We start from the raw sequence: 24,968 nt of genomic DNA on the forward strand, positions 1-24,968 counted from the left end.
AAAATATTTAGATATCTCAATACAACCCAAAAAAAACAATTGTGAAAAAAAAGGACCATAAAAATATGTGAGTCCTCTTTGTATTGCCCAAAATCGGATGATCGTGTTTCAACAATGAGACGTCACGAAAAATTAAAGCGCTACTAAGATTTATTACTTTGATACCCTCGTATCCGATTTACCTTTTTGATTTTTTTGTCTTTTCGTCAACATCTAAAATCCTCTAAAAAAACTTTTCCGATTCGCTTCTGATACATTCCGGTCGAAAATACGACCCAATTGGGTTGACCGCTTTCTGGGTTGTTTTGGGTTACATGATAGGATTTTTGGGGGGTGTAAAGGAAAATGAAATGATTTTCTGTGGGTTTCCGGAATCAGTTTTTCGTGTAGGTTTGAGTAAAACTACTGGGTTATGTTAATATGGTTGTTTTGTTCAATTCCACATTTAAAAAAACAAAATCATATGTCAAGATTTTTTTGGGGGTGTTGTATAAAAGTCATGATTTAGGGATTATTTACGTTGTGGTTAGAATTGTTTTATTTTTTTAGAGATTATCTTTCTTTCAGAGATTATCTTTGTACAATATAACCCAACTTTATATGGTTTTATAAACAGAACAATCCAATATCCAAAATAAGCACACAATTATCTTTCTTTTAAAGATTAAGTTTGTACAATATAACCCAACTTTATATGTTTTTTTAAAAAAAACAACCCAATATCCAAAATAAGCACACAATTATTTATTATAAATGGTGAGGTTTTGGGGTTTGGGTTTTTTCTTTTATATGCAATACTGGGTTAGTTTTGTTTTGCTCGAATCCACATTTTTGGGTCAAAACTTGGTCAATATTGTTGTACATTTGATTAAAAAAGGAGTAGATTATATATGTCTATATATAGTAGTGAGGTGTTTGTTAAAAAGGGTACTACCCATTATTTTGGGTTAGGTTAAATAAATGACACCATTTTGGGGAATATAAACCAAAATAATGAGACTTTTGGGGGTCTTGAAAAGGACATTTTTGGGCGCTGTTATCAGTAAAATTTACATACTTAATTTTGGGTTGTTTTGTTTGATTGCACATTTTTTTAATTTTGTAATTAGTAGAGATTTAATGAAAAAAAAAGACTGGATTTAAAATGAAACGACCAAATTTTTAGGGGTTTAAAACATGCCCTTTTTTTGGGCAAAACTACCGTGGAAATGTTGGGTTGTCTTGTTCAATACCTCTTAGATTTTTATGAGGATTTTGGTATTTGAAAAAAGGACCCTGTTTTTTACTGTTTATTTTAGATTGGTTTTATACAACCCAACTTTATTTTTTTTTACACGGAATATTTTGGGTTATGTTAAACAAAGAACACAATATTAAGGGTTTAAATAAAAAATACCATCTATTTTCTAAAGTACTGGGTTAATATGAGTTCTTTTGTTCCATTCAAACTTTTGTTATTAAAAATGTTTAAAAAAAATAACAACCCTCTTACTTGTGTTAGCTTTATACACTACAACCCAACTTTTATTTTCTAGGTTTTTAATAACTTGAACAACCCAATATTTTGGGTTGGTTTAAACAAATTTTTGCGAGGATATTCACGGATTAAAAATGACCTTTTTTTTTCAGTTTTTCTCAGCTTGGAATTTGCGGTTGGATGAAATGGGTATCGAACCCGGATCTCATGTATGATTCCTGTAGCAAACGATGTTTTGTGATTTGGGTCAGCGATATTTCTTGACTGAATAATCATCGCAGGAATACGGTAAGAAAAGCGTGTTATACACTAATAATTACAGTAGTTGTTTATTTGGGCTTTGCACCATACAACCCAAGATTTTTAGGTTGTTTTGAATAAATGTCACAATCGGGGTTAGGTGGGGTTACGGTTACTTAAACCTGATTACTTTCAATTGCTTTTGGATTACTCCAATACCAAATATGCTAATAAAAGACAAAAGAAACTAAATATGAATAAAATGACTCCATTTTGTGCAGGCTTGGGGAGTAACGGAATACATGGAACGGCAAAAATGCTGTTTGGATTTATTTTCATTTTGTTTCCTTCACATTTTATGTTAGTTTTGCCGGAGATCAAAGAGATCAAAGCCAAGAGAGAAAGCTTACCACGTGTTGTGAGTCATCATTTTATTCCTATTTCGTTTCTTTTGTCTTTTATTAGCATATTTGGTATTGGAGTCATCCAAAAGTCATTGAAAGTAATCCAGTTAAAGTAACCCTACCCAACCCTGGTCACAATTATTTGGAATTTGAAATCAAATTCAGGATTAGATTCAACGAAAAGACCCAATTTTTTGGGCTAGCTCGTCAAACAACCCAGAAAGCCGGCTCAAACGATAACTCCGTTTCTTAGCTTATTCTTGACGCATCTGTTTTTAAAGGTCTAAAGCGCACCATATCTCTTTCAAGCTACCAAAGACAAACACATTACAAGTTGATTTTTTTTTTTTGTCTGTCGCGCCGCTCACTTTTTAAAAGCAGAAAAAAGAAAAAACAAAAACAAAAAGTGACACCGAAAGCCACGCGAGACTTCGAGTGACGGGAAAGGAAAAAAGAGGCGGACGCAAACCGGACGCCAAAGACGGAAAGCCGAGAGAGCGAGCCAAGAGGCGCCGGCTCGGAATTTTGTACAGCAGTCGTCGGCTTTCCACACTTTTCTTTTCTTTCTTCTTGTGTTTAGCACTCGCTCGCTCTTTGAGCGCGTCCGCTGTGCTTCAGTAGCGCCACCTGTGCACAAAAACCATTACAAAACATCGCACTTTACTTTGAAAAGCAGGTTAAGATATTGTATAGAAAAAATCCTTAATTAATACAAAATAAATTACCATAGAAGAAATTTAAATGATAGTAAATTATTATAGTAGTAGTATAGTAATTATAGTATTCTATATCTTTAATTTTTTTATTCTATATCTTTTATTCTTTTATTTTTCAACACAAGGATACTGCTGGAAGTGTGTATTTCCCTACGGAGATGGATAACGTATCTGTCTGTCTGTCTGTCTGTCTGTCTATCTGTCTATCTGTCCCTCTATCTATCTATCTATCTATCTATCTGTCCCTCCATCCAGCTATCTATCTATCTCTAACCCTCTATGTATCTATCTATCTGTCCCTCCATCCAGCTATCTATCTATCTATCTATCTATCTATCTATCTATCCTTCTATCTATCTCTCTACATCTATCTATATATCCATCTATCCCTCCATCTATCTATATATACATCTATCTATCTATCCCTCCATCTATCCCTCCATCTATCTATCCCTCCATCTATCTATCTATCCATCCATCTATCTCTATCCATCCATCTATCTCTATCTATCTCTCTACATCTATCTATCTCTCTACATCTATCTATATGTCCCTCCATCTATCTCTATCTATCTCTCTACATCTATCTATATGTCCCTCATCTATTCCTACATCCATCTATCTATCTATCCTTCCATCTATCTCTATCCCTCTATCTATCTATTTGTCTCTGTCTGTCTGTCTCTATCTAAAAAACAAAAAATTCTTATTTTTCAGTAAAATTCTATCACTCAATCAACTGCCCAGTTAACTAGCATGACAACTAAGAAAAACACTTAAAATATGGAAAAATACTCTTTATTTAAAAAAAAAGTTCAAAATATAGTATAGAAATACTTAATTTAATAAAAAAAGTATATTACCACAAAAACTTTAAAATTATAGTGAAAATGTGTAAAAAAAAAAAAACATGACAAGAAATAATGATCATCAGTAATATGAAAAACCTGGCCCTGCAGCAAGAAAGATTTGAAAATATTTTGCAAAGAAGAATGGGCCAAAATCCCTCATCTTGAAAGACTCTTTATCAATTATCGTAAATGTTAGATGATCCGTCCCAAAGGTGGCCCAACTCGCTATGAGGTCCGGGGGCAATTATTTTTTCCACATAGGGCCGGATACATTTAGCTTTCTTTTCGCGAAAAGACAAAAGCACATAAAATAAAATGCAATACCTCTTCTGAGATGGCAAAACAGACCACCTCTTCAATGGTATCCATTTGTAAAAGCGGTTGCAATCAAGGGGCCCTAGAAGTAGACAGTTAGTGCACAGGTCAGTTTGCAATTCAGTGAAACTTTTTTTGTTGTTGTTTCTTAGCTACTAGCTTGCAACTGCAAAACAGTGAGGCTAGGCTAACATAACCGAGTTTGTGAGCTCTCATAAATTAGCAACATTTCATGAGAACTCAAAATCACAGGCCAACAGTGCTGTAAGCACAGTGGCAAAGTGTTGGGCTGGCGCTGCTACATGCTAACGGCTTCATGCTGAAGCCTCATGCTAATATCTACATGCTAACAAGTCATGCTAATATATACATGCTAAAGAGTTATGCTGACAACTACATGATAACGAGTTAAGCCAAAGGCTAACAGCTACATGCTGACGAGTTATGCAAACGGACACATGCAAAAAAGTTATGCTAAAGGCTACATGCTAACAGTTAAATGCTTAAATGCAGACAAGTTATGCAAACAGATATATGCTAACAAGTTATGCTAATGGCTACATGATAACCAGTCGATAACGACTCATGCTAACAGCTACATGCAAACAGCTACATGCTAAGAAGTTATGCTACCAGCTAAATGTTAACGGCTACATGCAAACGAGTCATGCTAACAGCTACAGGCTAATAAATAATGCTAATGGATACATGCTAAAGAGTTATGCTAACGGAGGCATGCGAACCAGTTACGGTAACGGCTGCATGCTAACAAATTATGTTAACGGCTACATAATAACAGCTACATGCTGACTAGTTATGCAAACGGCTACATGCAAACGAGTTATGCTAAAGGCTACATGTTAACGGCTACATGCTGACAAGTTTTGCAAACAGATAAATGCTAACAAGTTATGCTAATGGATACTAGCTAACAGCTACATTCTAAGAAGTTATGCTAACAGCTAAATGTTAATGGCTACATGCAAACAAGTCATGCTAAATGCTAACAGCTACATGTTAATAAATTATGCTAATGGATACATGCTAACAAGTTATTCTAACAACTACATAACAAGTTAAGCTAAAGGCTACATGCTAACAGCTACATGCAAACAGCTACATGCTAAGAAGTTATTCCACCAGCTAAATGTTAACGCTACATGCAAATGAGTCATGCTAATGGCTAAATGCTAAGAGCTACATGCTAATAAATTATACTCATGGATACATGCTAACGAGTTATGCTAAAAGAGACACGTGAACCAGTGATGGTAACGGCAGCATGTTAATAAGTTATGTTAACAGCTAAATGCTAACAGCTACATGCTAATCCGTTAGCATCCACCATTTTCCCATGGTTAAATATCATGTGGTACATTACTGGAAACATACCATGGTGACCCATTGAAATGTCTGGGCCCTATTCATTTCGGATGGGCCCATTCATTTTGAATTACACAGTGTAATAACAGTGCTATTACTATGTTATTACTAAAGATGTGATATTTTTTTTTCATACTGTCCCTTAAGGCATCTCCTTATTGCTATCGACGTGCTAACGAGTACATGCTAACAACTTGATGCTAACAGTCACATGCTAACACAATTAAAGAAAGTAGCGATACTCAAAGAAAAAGCACACGCAGATGAGATGCTCGGCTAATCGGGCGAGAAGACGGGGGACGGGTATTCGGGTTTGGGGGTTGCGGGGATTTCTGCCGGCAGCTTGCCGGAGGGGAGAAAAGGGAGCGACCCTTTCAGCCGTGATTAGCCGCTCTTATCGCCTCAATCGGCTAATTGCGTTCTAATTGTCTCGCATATAAAAACAGTTCAAATCATTAGGCTTCCTTTGGTAGACGCCATTTTGATAGCGGCTAAAGGGATTAATGGAAGCAGCCGAGCGTGACTCTCCAGTCTGATGACGACGAGCCCGTCGGCATTCCGCTTTGACGCCTGATTGTGGATCATTTCGTGACGTACGGGGATCATCAGCCAGGCGGAATCTTGACTTCTTTCAGAATTGCAAAACAAATTACCGTATTTCCCGACTAAACGCGCACAGAAAACCCTAAATTGACCACCGGAAAATCCATCCATCTTATCCTCAGTAGGGTCACGGGGGTGCTGGAGCCCATCATTGCATCATCATTTCTTTACACACAAATCCCTTCCTAACCTGCACCCTTGATAGCGTTTGCAATCTGAAGTCTGCTGCAGAACACAATGGATATGTTGATATCAATGACAATTAAGACAAATCAATTCATTTCAAAATCCGCGAAGCAGTGAACTGAAAATAACCGTAGCGGGACGTATCAAGGGGTCTCTGTAATAAAATGATAGCTGTCGTCGGCGCAGAATTTTTTTTGTTAATAATTTAGCCGTGGCATCAAATTTGACTTGCTAAGAAGTTATGCTACCAGCTAAATGCTAAGAGCTACATGCTAATAAATTATGCTGATGGATACATGCTAACGAGTTATTCTAATGGAGATATGCAAACCAGTTCTATCTATCTATCTATCTATCTATCTATCTTTCCATCCAGTTATATCTATCTATCTATCTATCTATCTATCTATCTATCTATCTTTCCATCCAGTTATATCTATCTATCTATCTATCTATCTATCTATCTATCTTTCCATCCAGTTATATCTATCTATCTTTCCATCCAGTTATATCTATCTATCTTTCCATCCAGTTATATCTATCTATCTATCTTTCCATCCAGTTATATCTATCTATCTTTCCATCCAGTTATATCTATCTATCTATCTTTCCATCCAGTTATATCTATCTATCTATCTTTCCATCCAGTTATATCTATCTATCTATCTATCTATCTATCTTTCCATCCTGTTATATCTATCCATCTATCTATCTATCTTTCCATCCTGTTATCTAATATCCCAATGAATTTGGGGAAATGCACTAAACGATGTTGATGATTCTAGCGGTGTTACCATGGCAACCCAGCATCCACATACAGTTGACCTGGTCGGTGTCACGGCTAAGCGGACTTGCATTTCACATTTTGTCGGCGATGGACTTCCGATCGGATGTAAATCTACTCCCGGGCGTGCGCCAGCGACTAATATTGGCTCAGCCTCTTCAGCTCCCGGCGCCGCGAGTATCGATTTGATGAGCCGACGTTTCTTTACCGCCGTCAGATGTATTTACTGGACTGCGGAGGTTGTAAACAAGGTGCAACATCTGTCCCTCCGACCGACTGTTGCATGAAATACAAAAGCGGATCGGATTTATGAGGCGCCCGAAAAGAAGCGATTTGATGGGCGCTGAAAATTCTCGACAATAAACGTTTCGTGATTTTGTTATTTATTGTTCAGGGTTCATGCACCTTTTTCATGGCCATATTCAAGCAAATTTTCCAATTTTCTGGTACCATTAACGGAGAAATCCGATGTGAATTATGTATTTTGCAGACTCACACGTATATCTGATTTACATATGGAATTTGTAATCTTGTCTGTGCATTTATCAAGGCATACTGTAAAGTTTTTGGATCTTGAGTAGATTTTGAATATATCTTTGAGACCTCCATCAATTATCTGCACCGCTTATCCTCAGTAGGGTCACGGGGGTGCTGGAGCCCATCCCAGCTACTTTCAAGCAGTGGGCAGGGGACACCCTTAACTGGTCGCAGGGCACACAGGGACAGACAATTTGCTCGCCCATTCACACCTAAGGACAATTTCGACCCGACATGCATGTTTTTGGAATGTGGGAGGAAACCAAAGTGCCCGGAGAAAACGCACGCAAGCACAGGGAGAACATGCAAACTCCACACAGGAAGGTTTCGATCTCATGACCTCAGAACTGTGCCGCACACGCGCTAACCATTGCGCTGCCGTGCTTCCCTCTTTGAGACCTATATTTCCAGATAGGGTGTCTGTTCTTCCCATTACAATTTACCACAGGGAAACACTACCATCACCGTCATTTTTTGCATGGCCCAGAAGAAATATCCATTACTCATACATAATCCTTGCACTACTACAATTCACAGTGCCCTGTTTAGGCGTAACATGCAATTGTCCTCATGGGTGCAACCTCTCAGACCATGCCATACAAACTTAGGGAAGCTGCCGTTAATCGCAAGAGAAAAAATGCAATGGCAAAGCGAAGCCACCAGAGAGCAGTGTTGGCGTCATTTTTAAGCAGACTTGTTGAGAAACATGGCAAGAATCTTTATCAGTTCAATCAGATAGAAAGACTTTCGACTAATAACTTAAAGACATTTTAATGCTAATTAAGGCCTTATTTTTAGAATACGGAATTCAATGCCTTTTAAGACTTTTCAAGGCAATGCGGGAACCGAGTTAAAATATTGCTCTTTAAAAACATTTGTTTTCCGTTTCAAGTAGCACTTTTCTCTATTTTCATGGGCCAAAACAGCAACTAAATAAACATTTATTGTCACAGTTGCCATGGCACCCAATTGGCCCCGCCCGTGTGGCGCCAGCTGCGGCTTGTTGACAGATGAAATGAAATGATCTGCATTTATATAGCGCTTTTCAAGTCAAGACTTCCCAAAGCGCTTTACAATGTGCTCCACGTTTCCCAATAGCGGCCGTGCAGCCATGTAAGGCGCTAACCTGCTTATTGGGGGTATTGGGGGTTCATTTCATTTCATTTAATTTCATTGGGGGTTCAGTGTCTTTCCCAGGGACACTTCGACATGTAACACATAGAAGCCGGGATTCAAATTGCAGTCTCTTGATCCCAAGACGAGCGCTCTACCTCCTGAGCCACTGCCGCCCCCGCTTTCCTTCTATTTGAGCTCAGTGCTCTCACTCTTCCTTTGTCAGTCCGTCAACAAACCTCTGCATGTATAACTCCCCATCTCATCCCATCTCATTAGCTGTACCGCTTATCCTTATTAGGGTCGTGGGGGGCTGGAACCCATCCCAGCCATCTCCAGGCAGTGGGCAGGGGACACCCTGAACTGGTTGCCAGCCAATCGCAGGGCACACAGGGACAGACAACTCGCTCGCCCATTCACACCTAGGGACGATTTGGACCGGCCAATTCACCTGAAATGCATGTCTTTGGAATGTGGGAGGAAACCGGAGTGCCCGGAGGAAACCCACGCAAGCACGGGGAGAACATACAAACTCCGCACAGTAAGGCCGGTAGCTGGATTTGAACCCACGCAGGAGGTTCCCACGACCTCAGAACTGTGCCGCACACGCGCTAACCACTGCGCCACCGTGCTGCCCTAACTCCCCATTTCCCGTAAAATAAAAGGCTTGTGTGAGAAACGTCACGCATTTGGGTCCTGATCCTGTTCCTGACATTTTTACCTCACCCGATTGATCGATTAAATCTGAAATGAGCTCTACTCGTGCTTTTTGTTTCAGTCTCAAAAATTTGCCTTGAAAACGAGCCTGCTTGATCTCCCAAACAAATATTATAAAACAATTAAGAGAGGTTTTGTTTTGACACAAATCAGAAACCCGGTTTCTGTTTTGGTTGGGATACCACAAAACAATTAGCACGCTCTTTCTCCATTTTCCATTTGGAATAACTCCTTTAAAAGTTAGCTTTCTCACCTCGTCCTGAAGAAATAACGAGCTCTTCATGATGCCGCCTCAACCCGTAAGCTAATTCTGTGTTATTCTAACAAAACGGGTTTTATTTACTGGGCCGTTCTCCCTGGGTCCGTTTAATTGTGCCCAACTCTTAAAAACAAGCCCTCACAAGCTAAGTGCAGCACCGGCATTTCATTTTTTTTCTTCTTTTTATTCCCTTGGAGCTCAGCTTCAGCATTCCTGCCATTGTTTTGACATTCTAGGGCCATAAAACCAAGGTGAATTATTTAGGCCATCGTGGCCTGCAAGGCCTTCTCTGCTGGCCTAAGCAAACACTTCTGAAACAAATCATTGTGTTGTTAATTACATTTTTTGTCCACAAATACTTAATAAATAATAAATAATTCAAAATGGTCTGTCAGTTTATTTTTATTGCTTCTTCCTGGCTGCACTGCTTTAAGCAGATGACCAATCACATCTACTCCGAGGCCTTCACAATCAGTTCTGCGGGCCCTGAGGCTTTGGGTTTAATGTCAAAACCTCATGCGGAAATTTGAGTTTTTTGTTAAGAAAAATACAAAAAAAATCTTATTAATGAGACTTTCAACAATTTTCTTGAAGAATTTTTGAATGCCAATTAGGGCCTTATTTTTAGAATAAAGGATTTAATGCCTTTTAAGACTTTGCAGGGATCCGTGGGAATCCCGATTTGTTGTTAAGAAATGATATTTTCAAGAGATCGTTACAGAAGCAAGTGTGCTGGTTCCCTGATTCATGAAGAGAGTTGGGCTTCCAATTTAGCAAGTTATACACGTAGAGCACAGGTGTAAAACAGGCGACCCGCGGGCCAGATCAGGCCCACCAATGGTTAAAATTCGGCCCGCAAGACAACAGTGAGAGAAGCGCAAGAGGAAAATGAGCTGTCGTTTTAAATATTTCCACCGGATGTCACCAAAGCCAGTTAACACTTGCAAAACAATTCTGGTAGTATTTCTCTCGAACTAACTTCTGTTTTATTTATTTCTCCCTCTTTTTCTTTCTCTTGTTCACGCTCTCTTGCTCTCTCTTTTTCTCTATTTCTCTCACACTCTTTCTTTTTCTGTCTTGCTCTCTTTCTATTTTCTCTCTCAAATTTACACTTTAATTCTCTTTCTTTCTATTTTACTCTTTCTTTCTCACACTCTTTATTTCCCTTTTTCGACCTCTCTCTCACCTCACTTTGTCTCTTTCTCCTGCTGACTCTTTTTTTCTTTCTGTCGTTTCACTTCTCTTATTCTTTTTATCTTTCTCTTTTTTTCACTTTCTTTTTCTCTCTATATTCATTTTCCCATTCTTCTCCTTTCATATCTCTATTCTGCTCTCTCTTTTACTCTCACTGTTACTCTGTCTCCCTTCTTCTCCCTATCTGTTTATCGCTCTCTCTTTCTCTCCCTCTCTTTCTCTTAAACGTATTAGTCCGGCCCCCGTGAGATTTTTTTTTATAGCTTTTGTGGCCCCCAGCTAAAACAAGTTTGACAACGCTGACGTAGAGGAAACAGTAAACAGGCTATACGCAAAAAACATGCTCAAAAACGGGTAACGGTAGAACACTCACGGTGATGCTGGGGCCGAATCCGGAACCGGGCTGAGGGCTGGCGGCACTGATGTAGTTGCCCACGGCAGAATCCTGGCTGCCGGGTCCGTAAAGGTCGGCTACGGGGCCCGGGCTGTTGGCCCCGTGGAAAGCTCCGGGCCTGGACGGGTTGCCGCCTGCATACGAGCACAAGGTATAGCACAGCCGCTCAGAATCAAAAGCCACCATTTTGTCGTGTTTCTCATCACTGGGCAATAAAAATGGAATCCGGGTTGCGGTTTTAATCGAGCTCCATGCACAAGACAAAGCAAGCAAGTGGCAAGCAGCTAACATGCAGAATGAGAACTTGTCGACAGGGAGAGTGACACGCTCTTGGTTTGTTACATTTTTATGAGAGATTGTTTGAGATGTAAAGCATACTTGCTCTCACATACAACTTCAGACTCTCATTCAATCATACCCATGCACAAACACTACTCTCTCACACTATAATTCTCTCTCACATCTCATACTCACAGTACTTTACTCCCTCACACATACTATTATTCTCCAACATATCATTATACTCTCAAATTCACACGACTATACTCTCTCACACAGACTACTAGAAACTCATGCATATACTACTATACTCTCACACACAAACTAATACACTCCCACACACATTACTATGGATTCTTTCACACACTTTTATACTCTCTGGCATGCGCAATACTATACTGCTACACAACCAATACTATAAACTCTCAAATGCTACTATACTCTCAAATTCACACTACTATACTCTCTCGCAAAGACAACTACTAGAAACTCATGCACCGTACTATGTTTCCCACACATACTACTATACTCACACACACATACTATTACACTCCCAAACAAATTACTATGGATTCTTTTACACACCATTATACTCTCTGGCACGCGCAATACTATACTCCCACACACACAATATTATAAACTCTCTCAAATGCTACTATACTCTCTCACACAGACTACTAGAAACTCATGCACCGTACTATGATTATTTCACACACTATTATACTCTCTGGCATGCGCAATACTATACTCCCACACACACAATACTATAAACTCTCTCAAATGCTACTATACTCTCAAATTCACACTACTATACTCTCTCACACAGACTACTTACTAAAAACCCATGCACCGTACTATGTTTCACACACATACTACTATACTCGCACACGCATACTATTACTATACTATTACTCACATTACTATGGATTCTTTCACACACTTTTATACTCTCTGGCATGCGCAATACTATACTCCCACAAAAACAATACTATAAACTCTCTCAAATGCTACTATACTCTCAAATTCACACTACTATACTCTCTCACACAGACTACTAGAAACTCATGCACCGTACTATGTTTCCCACACATACTACTATACTCACACACACATACTATTACACTCCCAAACAAATTACTATGGATTCTTTTACACACCATTATACTCTCTGGCACGCGCAATACTATACTCCCACACACACAATATTATAAACTCTCTCAAATGCTACTATACTCTCTCACACAGACTACAAGAAACTCATGCACCATACTATGATTATTTCACACACTATTATACTCTCTGGCATGCGCAATACTATACTCCCACACACACAATACTATAAACTCTCTCAATGCTACTATACTCTCAAATTCACACTACTATACTCTCTCACACGGACTACTTACTAAAAACTCATGCACCGTACTATGTTTCACACACATACTACTATACTCACACACACATACTATTACACTCCCAATACACATTACTATGAATTCTTTTACACACTTTTATACTCTCTGGCATGTGCAATACTATACTCCCACACACACAATATTATAAACTCTCTCAAATGCTACTATACTCTCTCACACAGACTACTAAAAACTCATGCACCGTACTATGTTTCACACACATACTACTATACTCACACACGCATACTATTACTCTCCAATACACATTACTATGGATTCTTTCACACACTTTTATACTCTCTGGCATGCGCAATACTATACTCCCACAAAACCAATACTATAAACTCTCTCAAATGCTACTACACTCTCAAATTCACACTACTATACTTTCACACACATACTACTATACTCACCCATACATACTATTACACTCCCACACACATTACTATGGGTTCTTTCACACACTGGTACTCACTGGCAGGCGCAATACTATACTCCCACACACACAATACTATAAACTCTCTCAAATGCTACTATACTCTCAAATTCACACTACTATACTTTCACACACATACTACTATACTCACCCATACATACTATTACACTCCCACACACATTACTATGGGTTCTTTCACACACTGGTACTCACTGGCAGGCGCAATACTATACTCCCACACACACAATACTATTAACTCTCTCAAATGCTACTCTACTCTCATACTACTATTGTTCCCACACCCCACTAAAATTCCTATTACTATAAGGTTTTTTTTCACACCTAGTGTAATGACCACCTCTCAGTGTGGTTTTACTTTGGATCATTTGGTAACCATAGCAGCATACACTGTTGTTTGCATATATGTTATTAAGTTATACATAGAACTGGAATTGCTCCCAGTATAGTAGTATGTGTAAGAGATTACAGTAGTATATGTGAGAGAGCATAGTAGTGTGTAAATGAGATCATAGTCATATGTGCAAAAGAGAGAGTATTGTAGTGTGTGTTTGAGAGCATTGTAAACTCTGTGGGAGCGTATATTAGTGTGTCTGTGAGAGTTTATTGGTATGTGTGAGAGTATAGTGGTATGTGTGAGAGAGTATAGTACTGATATAATGTTGTAATGGCGGTCTGTGCAGCCCTTTGAGACTCTTTGTGATTAAGGGCTATTCAAATAAACATGACTTGACTAGTGTGTATGGATGGGACTATAGTCGTATGTGAGAGAGTATAGTAACGAGTTTATTGGTATGTGCGAGAGAGTATAGTGGTATGTGTTCAAGAATATAGTACTGATATAATGTTGTCATGGCGGTCTGTGCAGCCCTTTGAGACTCTTTGTGATTAAGGGCTATACAAATAAACATGACTTGACTAGTGCGTATGGGACTATAGTCGTATGTGAGAGAGTATAGTAATGAGTTTATTGGTATGTGTGAGAGAATATAGTACTGATATAATGTTGTAATGGCGGTCTGTGCAGCCCTTTGAGACTCTTTGTGATTAAAGGCTATACAAATAAACATGACTTGACTAGTGCAGATGGGACTATAGTCGTATGTGAGAGAGTATAGTAATGAGTATGAGAGTATAGTAGTATGTATGAAAGTGTAAAGTAGCTTTTGTGCATAGAGTATGACTGTATATGTATGAGAGTATAGTTGTGCATGTGCGAGGGTATGACGTTATATCTGAGAGCAAGAACGATTTACTTCTCAAACGGCCTCTCACACATTTGCCCATTTGAGTTTATGGCCTCTTTCGTTTTTATGGCACCAGACGTTCGACCGGAGGACAGGAAAAAATTCGGTCATTACTTCCGAGAGCTCTCGGAGCCGTGTGTCAATTTGTCGGGCGAGTCGAGAGAAGGAAAATGGCGGCGGGGGGGAAATGGGAAAACTTGACCCAGGTTTGTTTGCGGGACGTGACTCACTACATTTTACCCTGGAAGTAAAAGAAGGACTAATGAAAGGTTTTTTGGAAAAGTCTGAGAAATACTAAAAGCCCGGGAGAACGAAAAATGGCAATGTCTTTAGAGCAATCTTTGATGATTCACTTTGTCCGGCCCCCGTTCTTACAGTAAATAGTCTCTCCCGGAACCCAGAAGCACAGAGAGAAGCGATTTAAGGCTCATTTTGTGGAATCTGTGTGTTAACTTCAGTTTTTGTGTGTATTTACGTACGTTTTAGGTGTTAGGTGGGTGGAGTGCCCAAAATCCACACTAAAACATCTGCCTTGTACCTGGGCACTGTGTGATTTACATAATAATAATAATAAAAAATATAAATATACTGTATATTATATATATATATATATATATATATATATATATATATATATATATATATATATATATATATATATATAGGCAGGGTTGGGTAGGGTTACTTTAACTGGATTACTTTCGATTACTTTTGGATTACTCCAATACAAAATATGCTAATAAAAGACAAAAGAAACTAAATATGAATAAAATAATGACTCACAACACGTGGTAAGCTTTCTCTCCTGGCTTTGATCTCTTTGATATCCGGCAGGGTTGGGTAGGGTTACTTTAACTGGATTACTTTCAATTACTTTTGGATTACTCCAATACCAAATATGCTAATAAAAGACAAAAGAAACTAAATAGGAATAAAACGATGACTCACAACACGTGGTAAGCTTTCTCTCCTGGCTTTGATCTCTTTGATCTCCTGCAGGGTTGGGTAGGGTTACTTTAACTGGATTACTTTCAATTACTTTTGGATTACTCCAATACCAAATATGCTAATAAAAGACAAAAGAAACTAAATATGAATAAAATAATGACTCACAACACGTGGTAAGCTTTCTCTCCTGGCTTTGATCTCTTTGATCTCCGGCAGGGTTGGGTAGGGTTACTTTAACTGGATTATTTTAAATTACTTTTGGATTACTCCAATACCAAATATGCTAATAAAAGACAAAAGAAACTAAATATGAATAAAATAATGACTCACAACACGTGGTAAGCTTTCTCTCCTGGCTTTGATCTCTTTGATCTCCGGCAGGATTGGGTAGGGTTACTTTAACTGGATTATTTTAAATTACTTTTGGATTACTCCAATACCAAATATGCTAATAAAAGACAAAAGAAACTAAATATGAATAAAATAATGACTCACAACACGTGGTAAGCTTTCTCTCCTGGCTTTGATCTCTTTGATCTCCGGCAGGGTTGGGTAGGGTTACTTTAACTGGATTATTTTAAATTACTTTTGGATGACTCCAATACCAAATATGCTAATAAAAGACAAAAGAAACTAAATAGGAATAAAATGATGACTCACAACACGTGGTAAGCTTTCTCTCCTGGCTTTGATCTCTTTGATCTCCGGCAGGGTTGGGTAGGGTTACTTTAACTGGATTACTTTCAATTACTTTCGGATTACTCTAAAACCAAATATGCTAATAAAAGACAAAAGAAACTAAATATGAATAAAATGATGACTCACAACACGTGGTAAGCTTTCTCTCCTGGCTTTGATCTCTTTGATCTCCGGCAGGGTTGGGTAGGGTTACTTTAACTGGATTACTTTCAATTACTTTTGGATTACTCCGATACCAAATATGCTAGCAAAAGACAAAAGAAACTAAATATGAATAAAACGATGACTCACAACACGTGGTAAGGTTTCTCTGCTGGCTTTGATCTCTTTGATCTGCGGCAAAACCAAAATAAAATGCGACAGAAACAAAATGAAAACAAATCCAAACAGCTTGCCGACATCATTTTTGCCGTTCCATGTATTCATTTTATTTATAATTAGTTTCTTTTGTCTTTTATTAGCATATATGGTATTAGAGTACAGTAATCCAAAAGTAATTGAAAATAATTGCGTTAAAGTAACCCCACCCAACCCTGTATATAGGTAACTCTTTGACTGCCTCTATAGACTTTAAGTTTTTCCAGTAGACAGGGATCAGAATGGAGATTTTCATTTTCAGCTGAAATAGTCAGCGTCCAGGAATAAACCCTTCTTAAGCACGCTACGCCCAGACCTCTTCGTCCGAGGATTACGTTTGAACCCTGTATGATGCTCCCGATGACCTGTTCCGTCTTGATCTGTTTACCCGATTCTGCCTGCCTCCGATCCGACCTGCTTCCGTCCCACCCTACTATCTTCTCTCCAGCCCCGGTAAACTTGACCTGCTAGACTTCCGCACTCGGATTGGCTATGTGTTCCGAAGCTACCCGGCTCTGCTGCTGACGTCCGACAGTCATCGCGTCTCCCGCTATCCCTGTACGCTTACCTAAATAAAGAACTGTAACGAACGCTCTGGGGTTTCTTGTTCTGTTCTGGTCCTTCTGACACATAGTTTCTGTCCCATCTCTTGCCTCCCAGGAAAAATCAAATTAACAAGTTCATCAAACCACGTGTTTGTGGAACCTGTGTAGATGCTACACCCAAAAACCCACATAGGTCTAGCCAGGGGTTGAAAAAACTCCCACCATCACTAAGTGTAATTAAAAACAAAACTTAAATCAATAAACCACATCATTTAAAATAAAAGTAATGTTAAAATTCAAGTGAGATCAAAATATATATTCAAATTTTGTAGGAAAGAAAAGCGACAATACTGCTTCCTGTTTGACCTCAAAATAAAAGCATGACTTGTCGTGTCCAGCATGGTCGCCGTGGCAACCGGCTGGCCCCGCCCCCTGGGAAAAAGCTGAAGCAGATCGCTTAATTTGGGCGTTTGCTTCTTAAGGGGGGTTTTGGGTTTTGCGGGTGCTGGCTCATTGCATTTTCCGTCTGCATTTCCCGTTCTATTTTGCCCTGTCCTGTTTTGTTTGAGTCGGAAGAAACCTGTGTTTGCACGTTTTTAGTTAAAGCCTGTTTTTGATCTGTTTTGTCCCTGAGTTTTGGACGACTTTTATTTTGCCAAATAAAAGTTTTGATCGTCAACGCAATTGAGTTCTCCCTTCCTGCCTCCGTTCTGGTCTGGTCCCCCCGTGACATGACTTTCAAAATACAACTCAACTACAGGATACTACCCTCCTTATTTTCGCATGACGACTAGAAATATCCACAAAGTTATGGTAAATATAACTGTGAACAATTCATTTTCAGCTAACATGTTAGCATGTAACAAGCGTGTACGTGAGATCGAATCTCCCAACAGAGATTCCAGTTCTTATTGGACAATCGAGGAGTCACATGATCAAGACATCTAAACTCTTAAAGCTGCCTAACTTTATACGTATTAGTGGCAAAAGATGCTGTGATGAATTTCCAGGAAGCACTTCCAAGCCCACATTTTCAGTTGTACTATTATTTTAAGTTTTTCGTTTGTTTGTTTTTTACCAAATTTTACAACATTCAAATTGATTTACTTGAATTATGCTTTTATTTTGGCAATTTCTTGAACCCAGGTAGCCTAATTTTGGGTGTGGGAGGAGATGGAGCTCCAGATACCTACGACTAATTCATTGATTGAGTATTTCGGAGAGTAGTTTGATCTAAATTGGTTATTTTCACCAAATGCAATAAATAACCAAATGTTTTTTTAATGTTTTTTTAAACCCAGGTGACCCAATTTTTGGGAGGAGGTTGGGGAGGATAAAATCCAGTGACATATCAGTCCATTATCTTCCGCCTATCCGGGGCCAGCCTAGAGACAGTCTCTCCAGCGTGTCCTGGGTCGTCCCTGGGGCCTCCTGCCGGTGGGACATGCCCGGAACACCTCCCAAGGGAGGCGTCCTGGAGGCATCCTTGTCAGATGTCCGAGCCACCTCAACTGGCTCCTCTCAGTGCGGAGGAGCAGTGGCTCTACACAGAGTCCCTCCCGGATGACTTGAGCTTCTCACCTTATCTCTAAGGGAGAGCCCAGCCACCCTGCACAGGAAACTCATTTCAGCCACTTGTATCAGGGAACGTGTTCTTTCGGTCATAACCCAAAGTTCATGACCATAGGTGAGGGTAGGAACGAAGACCAGTAAATCGAGAACTTTGCCTTTCGGCTCAGCTTCCTCTTCACCACGACGGACCAGTACAGGGTCTGCATGACGGCAGACGCTGCACCGACCCGTCTGTTGATCTCTCGTTCCATCCTACGATCACTCGTGAGCAAGACCCCAAGATACTTGAACTCCTCCACTTGGGGCAGGATCTCATCCCCAACCCTTTTCCAGCTAAGTACCATGGTCTTAGACTTGGAGGTGCTGATCCTCATCCCACTTCACACTCAGCTGCGAATCGCTCTAGTGAGAGCTGAAGATCACTGCCTGAGGAAGCCAACAGCACCACATCATCTGCAAAAAGCAGAGATGCAATGCTGAGGCCTCCAAACCGGACCCCTTCTGCACCAAGGCTGCGCCCTGGCGGAGTCCAACTCTCACCAGAAACGAATCTGACTTACTGCCGGCAATGCGGACCAGGTACTGGGCATACAGGGTCTTCACAGCCAGAAACACCCCCCACAGGGCTTTCTGAGGAACACCATTGAATCCCTTCTCCACAAAACACATAGGCAAACTCCCATGCACCCTCAAGGTCTAGAGCTGGTCCACTGTTCCACGGCCGGGACAAAAACCACACTGCCCCTCTAGAATCCAAGATTCGACTTCCTGGTGGACCCTCCTCTCCAGTGACATATGTTAGGACTAATAAACTATCCATCCATTATCTGTGCCGCTTATCCTCAGAAGGGTCGCGGGGGGGCTGGAGCCCATCCCAGCTATCTTCAGGCAGTGGGCAGGGGACACTAGGGGAACTAGCTGACTAATAATCTAATAATCCTTAATTTTAGGGCGTCCTTTTATATAAAGTTAGTTTTTTGGGAGCCAATATCAAATACATTTATTTGTAACCCAAATGACCCAATTATAGTGGGACGGTGGATAAGATCCATTGACCTATTTTATAACTATTACTCACGATGAACACAATCTTTATGCGCCACTTTTATTAAAAAAACAATATTCTTTTAACTAAATTGACCCAATGTCAGAGATGCAAAACGCTAGAAATCATGTTTCAGAAGGTTTTAGAGAAAATTTTCAGATTTGGTATTTTTTTTTCCGGTAGTTGCATTTAAGAGTACCGTATTTTCCGTACTATAAGGCGCACCTAAAAGCCTTTATTTTTGTCAAAAGCTGACCATGCGCCTTATAATACAGTGCGCCTTATATATGGATCAATATTAAGTCGCAAAGTCTTGCAACTAATTCAAGCAGCCGCCGACTAGATTTTCCCCCGAAGGCGAAGTCGTCCGCGGTGTATGCTGGGATTTATATACGGGCGTTTCATTGGCTAACCAATGTGTCAATCATCATTTGAATCGATCGCTATTGGCTAAAGTTATTCGGAGGTAAAGGGGGCGGATCTTTTTTATCATTTACAGGCTTTCATAGGCTAAAGGGGCAAAACAAAGCCTGCAATTGGCCGAAAAAGATGAATGTGAATAGCATGTTAGGTCGAACTACGGCATAGAGGAAACAGTATTTTACTATTCTGTACTGTATTTGTAAATATTATACTTTCCTGGATTTACTACACTCACGGATATAAGAGGACCATGGCTGCACATTATTGTTGAACGCGTCTTCGGTGAGCTACTCCGGCTATATATTTTCCCAGTATCTTGTTTCAGACTGAACTCGATGTTTCTGTGATAAGCGGTGCAGATAATGGATAGAATGGAGTGTCTATTTTTAAATTCAACTCAATTCCAAGTGTTTATTGTCATATGCACAGTAAAGTTGCGAGCGAAAAAGAAAATAGAAACTAAGGAATGGTTGTCATTTCTTGAATCCCAAGACTTTAACCTTCCGAATGATATTTGAAACGATGCATTTGAGTGACATCGTACAGACACCGCATCCGCACGTGTCTACGACAAGTATTGCTTCTTTGCAAGCTTTCGGAATGTTAAGGGGGTAATAAATTGGACTGCCCTATAACCCGGTGCGCCTTATAGTGCGGAAAATACGGTACTATTTTGAAGTCGAAAGAGGTTCAAGGTTATCACCGCATATCAAACCTGCTGTTACTGTGATTGCTTAGCAGATGGGACTAATGAACCATAAATAACCAAGGAACAATCAAAGTGGTTAATACATAAATGAGTTTTCTAGTTTTTGTAGAAAATGCGTATTTAGTATGGTGACCTGCAATTTTTGACTTTCAAATTTATTTAGTTAATTTTGGGTAATTCAAAAACAGATGTTTATTGAACATTAGGAAAAAACTACATAATATTTTCAACACGCTCGATTTTTGGCATTTTATACTTCCTAGTTTTACCTAAATATTCACGTTTCTGTCACAATGAAACCCCTATTTGTTGATGAATGTTTATTTGGATGACCTCAAATCCTGTGGTTTGACTTGACACAATTAAATGACCCCCAAAAACTTTTAAATAATATTATTTTGGATGGTTTTGTCAACCAAAAGTTTGATCACATGACCCCGATTTGAGCTAACCGGCATTGGCTCCCTGTTAGCTTAAGATGTGATTTTAAGGTTCTGTTGGTATTATACAAAATCATGCGTGGTCTTGCTCCCTCATATCTTTCAGATTTAATTCCGCCCAAAGTTCCGGTCTCTGAAAACACTGGTCTACTAATGATCCCAAGAGCCAAGAAGAAATCTGCAGGTCCTACATTCGGGCCCTGGTCTTGTGGAATGCCCTGCCCCCTGTAATTTGATCTGCAACCTTAGTGTTTAAATCTCGGTTTAAAACACACTTTTATCCTATAGCTTATAAATGACCTTATGTGTGGTCCCTTTCCAATGTTTCTTGATTTTTCACATGTTGAGGTTTTTGAGTTTTTCCTTGCCCTCATGTAGGTTTTAGATCAGGGGATGGTGTCATAATAGTCCGTAGTGTGCAATAATCTGTGGTCTGTGCAGCCCTTTGAGACTATCCCTTCTCAAGGTTTCTTCATTTTCCTCATGTTGAGGTTTTTGAGTTTTTCCTTGCCCTCATGTAGGTTTTAGATCAGGGGATGGTGTCATAATAGTCTGGTTTGCAGTAATCTGTGGTCCGTGCAGCCCTTTGAGACTATCCCTTCTAAAGGTTTTCTTCATTTTCCTCATGTTGATGTTTTTGAGTTTTTTCTTACCCTCATGTAGGTTTTAGATCAGGGGATGGAGTAATAATTAATCTGTGGTTTGCAATACTCTGTGGTCTTTGCAGCCCTTTGAGAATCTTTGTGATTAAGGGCGTCACAAATAAACATGACTTGACTGAGGTTTTTCCTTGCCCTCACGGAGGTTTGAGATCAGGGGATGGTGTCATAATAGTCCGTAGTGTGCAATAATCTGTGGTCTGTGCAGCCTTTTGAGACTGTCCCTTCTCAAGGTTTCTTCATTTTCCTCATGTTGAGGTTTTTGAGTTTTTCCTTGCCCTCATGTAGGTTTTAGATCAGGGGATGGTGTTATAAGAGTCTGTGGTTTGCAGTAATCTGTGGTCTGTGCAGACCTTTGAGACTGTCCCTTCTCAAGGATTCTTCATTTTCCTCATGTTGATGTTTTTGAGTTTTTCCTTACCCTCATGTAGGTTTTAGATCAGGGGATGGTGTAATAATTAATCTGTGGTTTGCAATACTCTGTGGTCTGTGCAGCCCTTTGAGACTCTTTGTGATTAAGGGCGTCACAAATAAACATGACTTGACTGAGGTTTTTGAGTTTTTCGTTGCCCTCATAGAGGTTTTAGATCAGGGGATGGTGTCATAATAGTCCGTAGTGTGCAATAGTCTGTGGTCTGTGCAGCCCTTTGAGACTGTCCCTTCTCAAGGTTTCTTCATTTTCCTCATGTTGAGGTTTTTGAGTTTTTCCTTGCCCTCATGTAGGTTTTAGATCAGGGGATGGTGTTATAAGAGGCTGTGGTTTGCAGTAATCTGTGGTCTGTGCAGACCTTTGAGACTGTCCCTTCTCAAGGATTCTTCATTTTCCTCATGTTGAGGTTTATGAGTTCTTCCTTTCCCTTATGTAGGTTTTAGATCAGGGGATGCTGTCATAGTAGTCTGTAGTTTAATATGTGGTCTGTGTAGACCTTTGAGACTCCTTGTGATTAAGGGCATCACAGATAAACATGACTTGACTTGCAAGACAACAAGAAAACATTTTCGGGAGACATTTTTAACGTGCCACTCATCATCATGCCATTCATGATGCCACAGTGTGAAATCAATCCGTTACTTTGTATTTAAAAAAAGGAATCAAAATGAATAAAAACAAATCAGAGGGGGCGGGTGTTCATAAGGAGGAGCATGCATTTTCTCAGCAAGGCAGGTCGAGTTTACGTTTTACAAGGCGGGCAAGGGGGGGAGAGGGCAGCATTCGTTCATCGACAAGTGCATGAGGATAAAACCAAAAGCAAACAACGCAACCGACGGGTCAAGGCCAAAAAAGTCCGAGGGAGGCGAAGACGGCCGACGCGTATACAAACCTGGGTTCTTAAACTGATCCGGGCTGTGTAGGTGCTGGAGGGGGGAGTTGCAGGCGGAGGTGGCATGCTCACTGTGCAGCATCTGGGCCGCCTGGGGCCCCAGGGAGCCATAGTCCGCAAAGGAGCAGGGCCCCCCCCTTTGCTCACCGGGTGCCGAGTAAAACCCGTAATCGGGGAGGCCTGGGAGATACAGTAAAGGTGGAGGGGAGGGGGATTCCCGTCATTGCGCAAAATCAACTTTTCTCAAAGTCACCGTCCGGCAGCTCCGCCCTTTGACACGCCCGGTCGCATCCTAAACATCCGAACCCCGGTTGTTCATTATTACCGTAAATTCTGGACTAAAAGCTGCAACTGTTTTTCTACATTTTGAATATTTAAAACCAAACTCTATGTCCTGTACTGACTAGAATTCAGAAGCCTGTACAACACAGATGTCAAACGGGCGGCCCGCGGGCCAGATCAGGCCCGCTAAGGGATTGAATCCGGCCCGCGAGACAACACTCAGAGAAGTGCAAGAGAAAAACAAGCTGCAGGTTGAAATATGTCAACTTGATGTTGCCAAAGCCAGGTGCCTCTCACAAAGACACTGTACTTGGATTTATTTCTCTCTCTCTCTCTCTCTCTCTCTCTCTCTCTCTCCCCCCTCTTTTCCACCCATTTCCTCCCACTCTCTGTCTCTGTCTTTTACTCTCCTTGTCTCTCTTTTCCTCTTCCTTTGTTGCTCTTTGTCTCTTTCTCTCTCTAACTTCCTTTTTTCCTTTTCTCTTTCTCTCTTCCTACCCTTTGCGCTTTCTTTTCTCTTTTCTCTCCTTCTGTCTTTCTATTTCAATACAATAAGAAATTGTACTTGTATTTCTCTCTCTCTCTCTCTCTCTCTCTCTCTCTCTCTCTCTCTCTCTCTCTCTCTCTCTCTCTCTCTCTCTCTCTCTCTCTTTTCCACCACTTTTCTCCCACTCTGTCTTTGTCTCTTTCTCTCTCTGTGTCTTTTAACCTCTTTTGCTCTAACTTCCTTTTCTCCTTTTCTCTCTTCATACCCTTTGCACTTTCTTTTCTCTTTTCTCTCCTTCTGTCTTTCTATTTCTCTTTGGATTTCTTTCTTCCTCTCCCTTTCTTTTCCCCCTCTCTCACGACTTTCTCATGCTCTCGCTCTCTTTTTCTTTCTTTGTCTCGCCCTCTATCCTCTTTTCCCACCCTCTTTCTCTTATTTTTTGATCTCTCTTTTTCTTTCTTTTTAATCTACTAGTCCGGCCCCCGACAGAATGTTTATTCTATCGTGTGGCCCCCGAGTTCAAATGAGTTTGACTCCCCTGCTGTACAATCACAGCAGCTTTTAGTTTTGCAGAGCCGTGCGGGTGATCTTAAGCTCTCCCATCCATTGCAAACACTGCAGAGTGATATACAGAAGGCCAGGTATTGCTATTTCTACTGTACATAAAAAATCATTATACATGCCGACACTACTGTAAATTCCGGACTATAAGCCGCTACTTTTTTCCTAAACGTTCAACCCTGCGGCTTATTCAGTGATGCGGCCAATTTATGTCATTTTTCTAACAGCCGCCAGCGGCGCTCGAGTACAAAAGGTAAGATTTAGACCGGTGGGATATATGCGCCGAGGAAGACTGCAACTTCTTAGCTTGTGCACAAATTAAATTAGCGTAGAAATATCCTCATCATGCAA

The 24,968-nt window shown here is 40.2% G+C and overlaps 1 protein-coding gene across 4 annotated transcripts in view; it reads right to left on the minus strand.

The window, feature by feature from the left end:
- Positions 1 to 1,926: 1,926 nt before the first annotated feature.
- The window catches only part of msi2b (musashi RNA-binding protein 2b), a 576,812-nt gene continuing 553,770 nt past the window's right edge, over positions 1,927 to 24,968 (minus strand). For 2 of the 4 annotated variants that reach the window (XM_088320758.1, XM_088320757.1), the window contains exons 12-14: positions 11,153 to 11,307; positions 4,013 to 4,085; positions 1,928 to 2,748 (exon numbers count right to left, since the gene is read on the minus strand). In XM_088320758.1, coding sequence (XP_088176884.1) covers positions 4,044 to 4,085; positions 11,153 to 11,307 — 197 coding nt within the window. In that variant the 3' untranslated portion in view covers positions 1,928 to 2,748; positions 4,013 to 4,043. Of the gene's footprint in view, positions 2,749 to 4,012; positions 4,086 to 11,152; positions 11,308 to 23,287; positions 23,468 to 24,968 lie in introns of all 4 variants that reach the window. The other 2 variants (XM_088320755.1, XM_088320756.1) reach the window with 2 other exon arrangements.

This window comes from Urocampus carinirostris, chromosome 17 (assembly GCF_059441175.1).
Source record: "Urocampus carinirostris isolate Australia breed hairy pipefish chromosome 17, RoL_Ucar_1.0, whole genome shotgun sequence".
NCBI classification, from domain to species: domain Eukaryota; kingdom Metazoa; phylum Chordata; class Actinopteri; order Syngnathiformes; family Syngnathidae; genus Urocampus; species Urocampus carinirostris.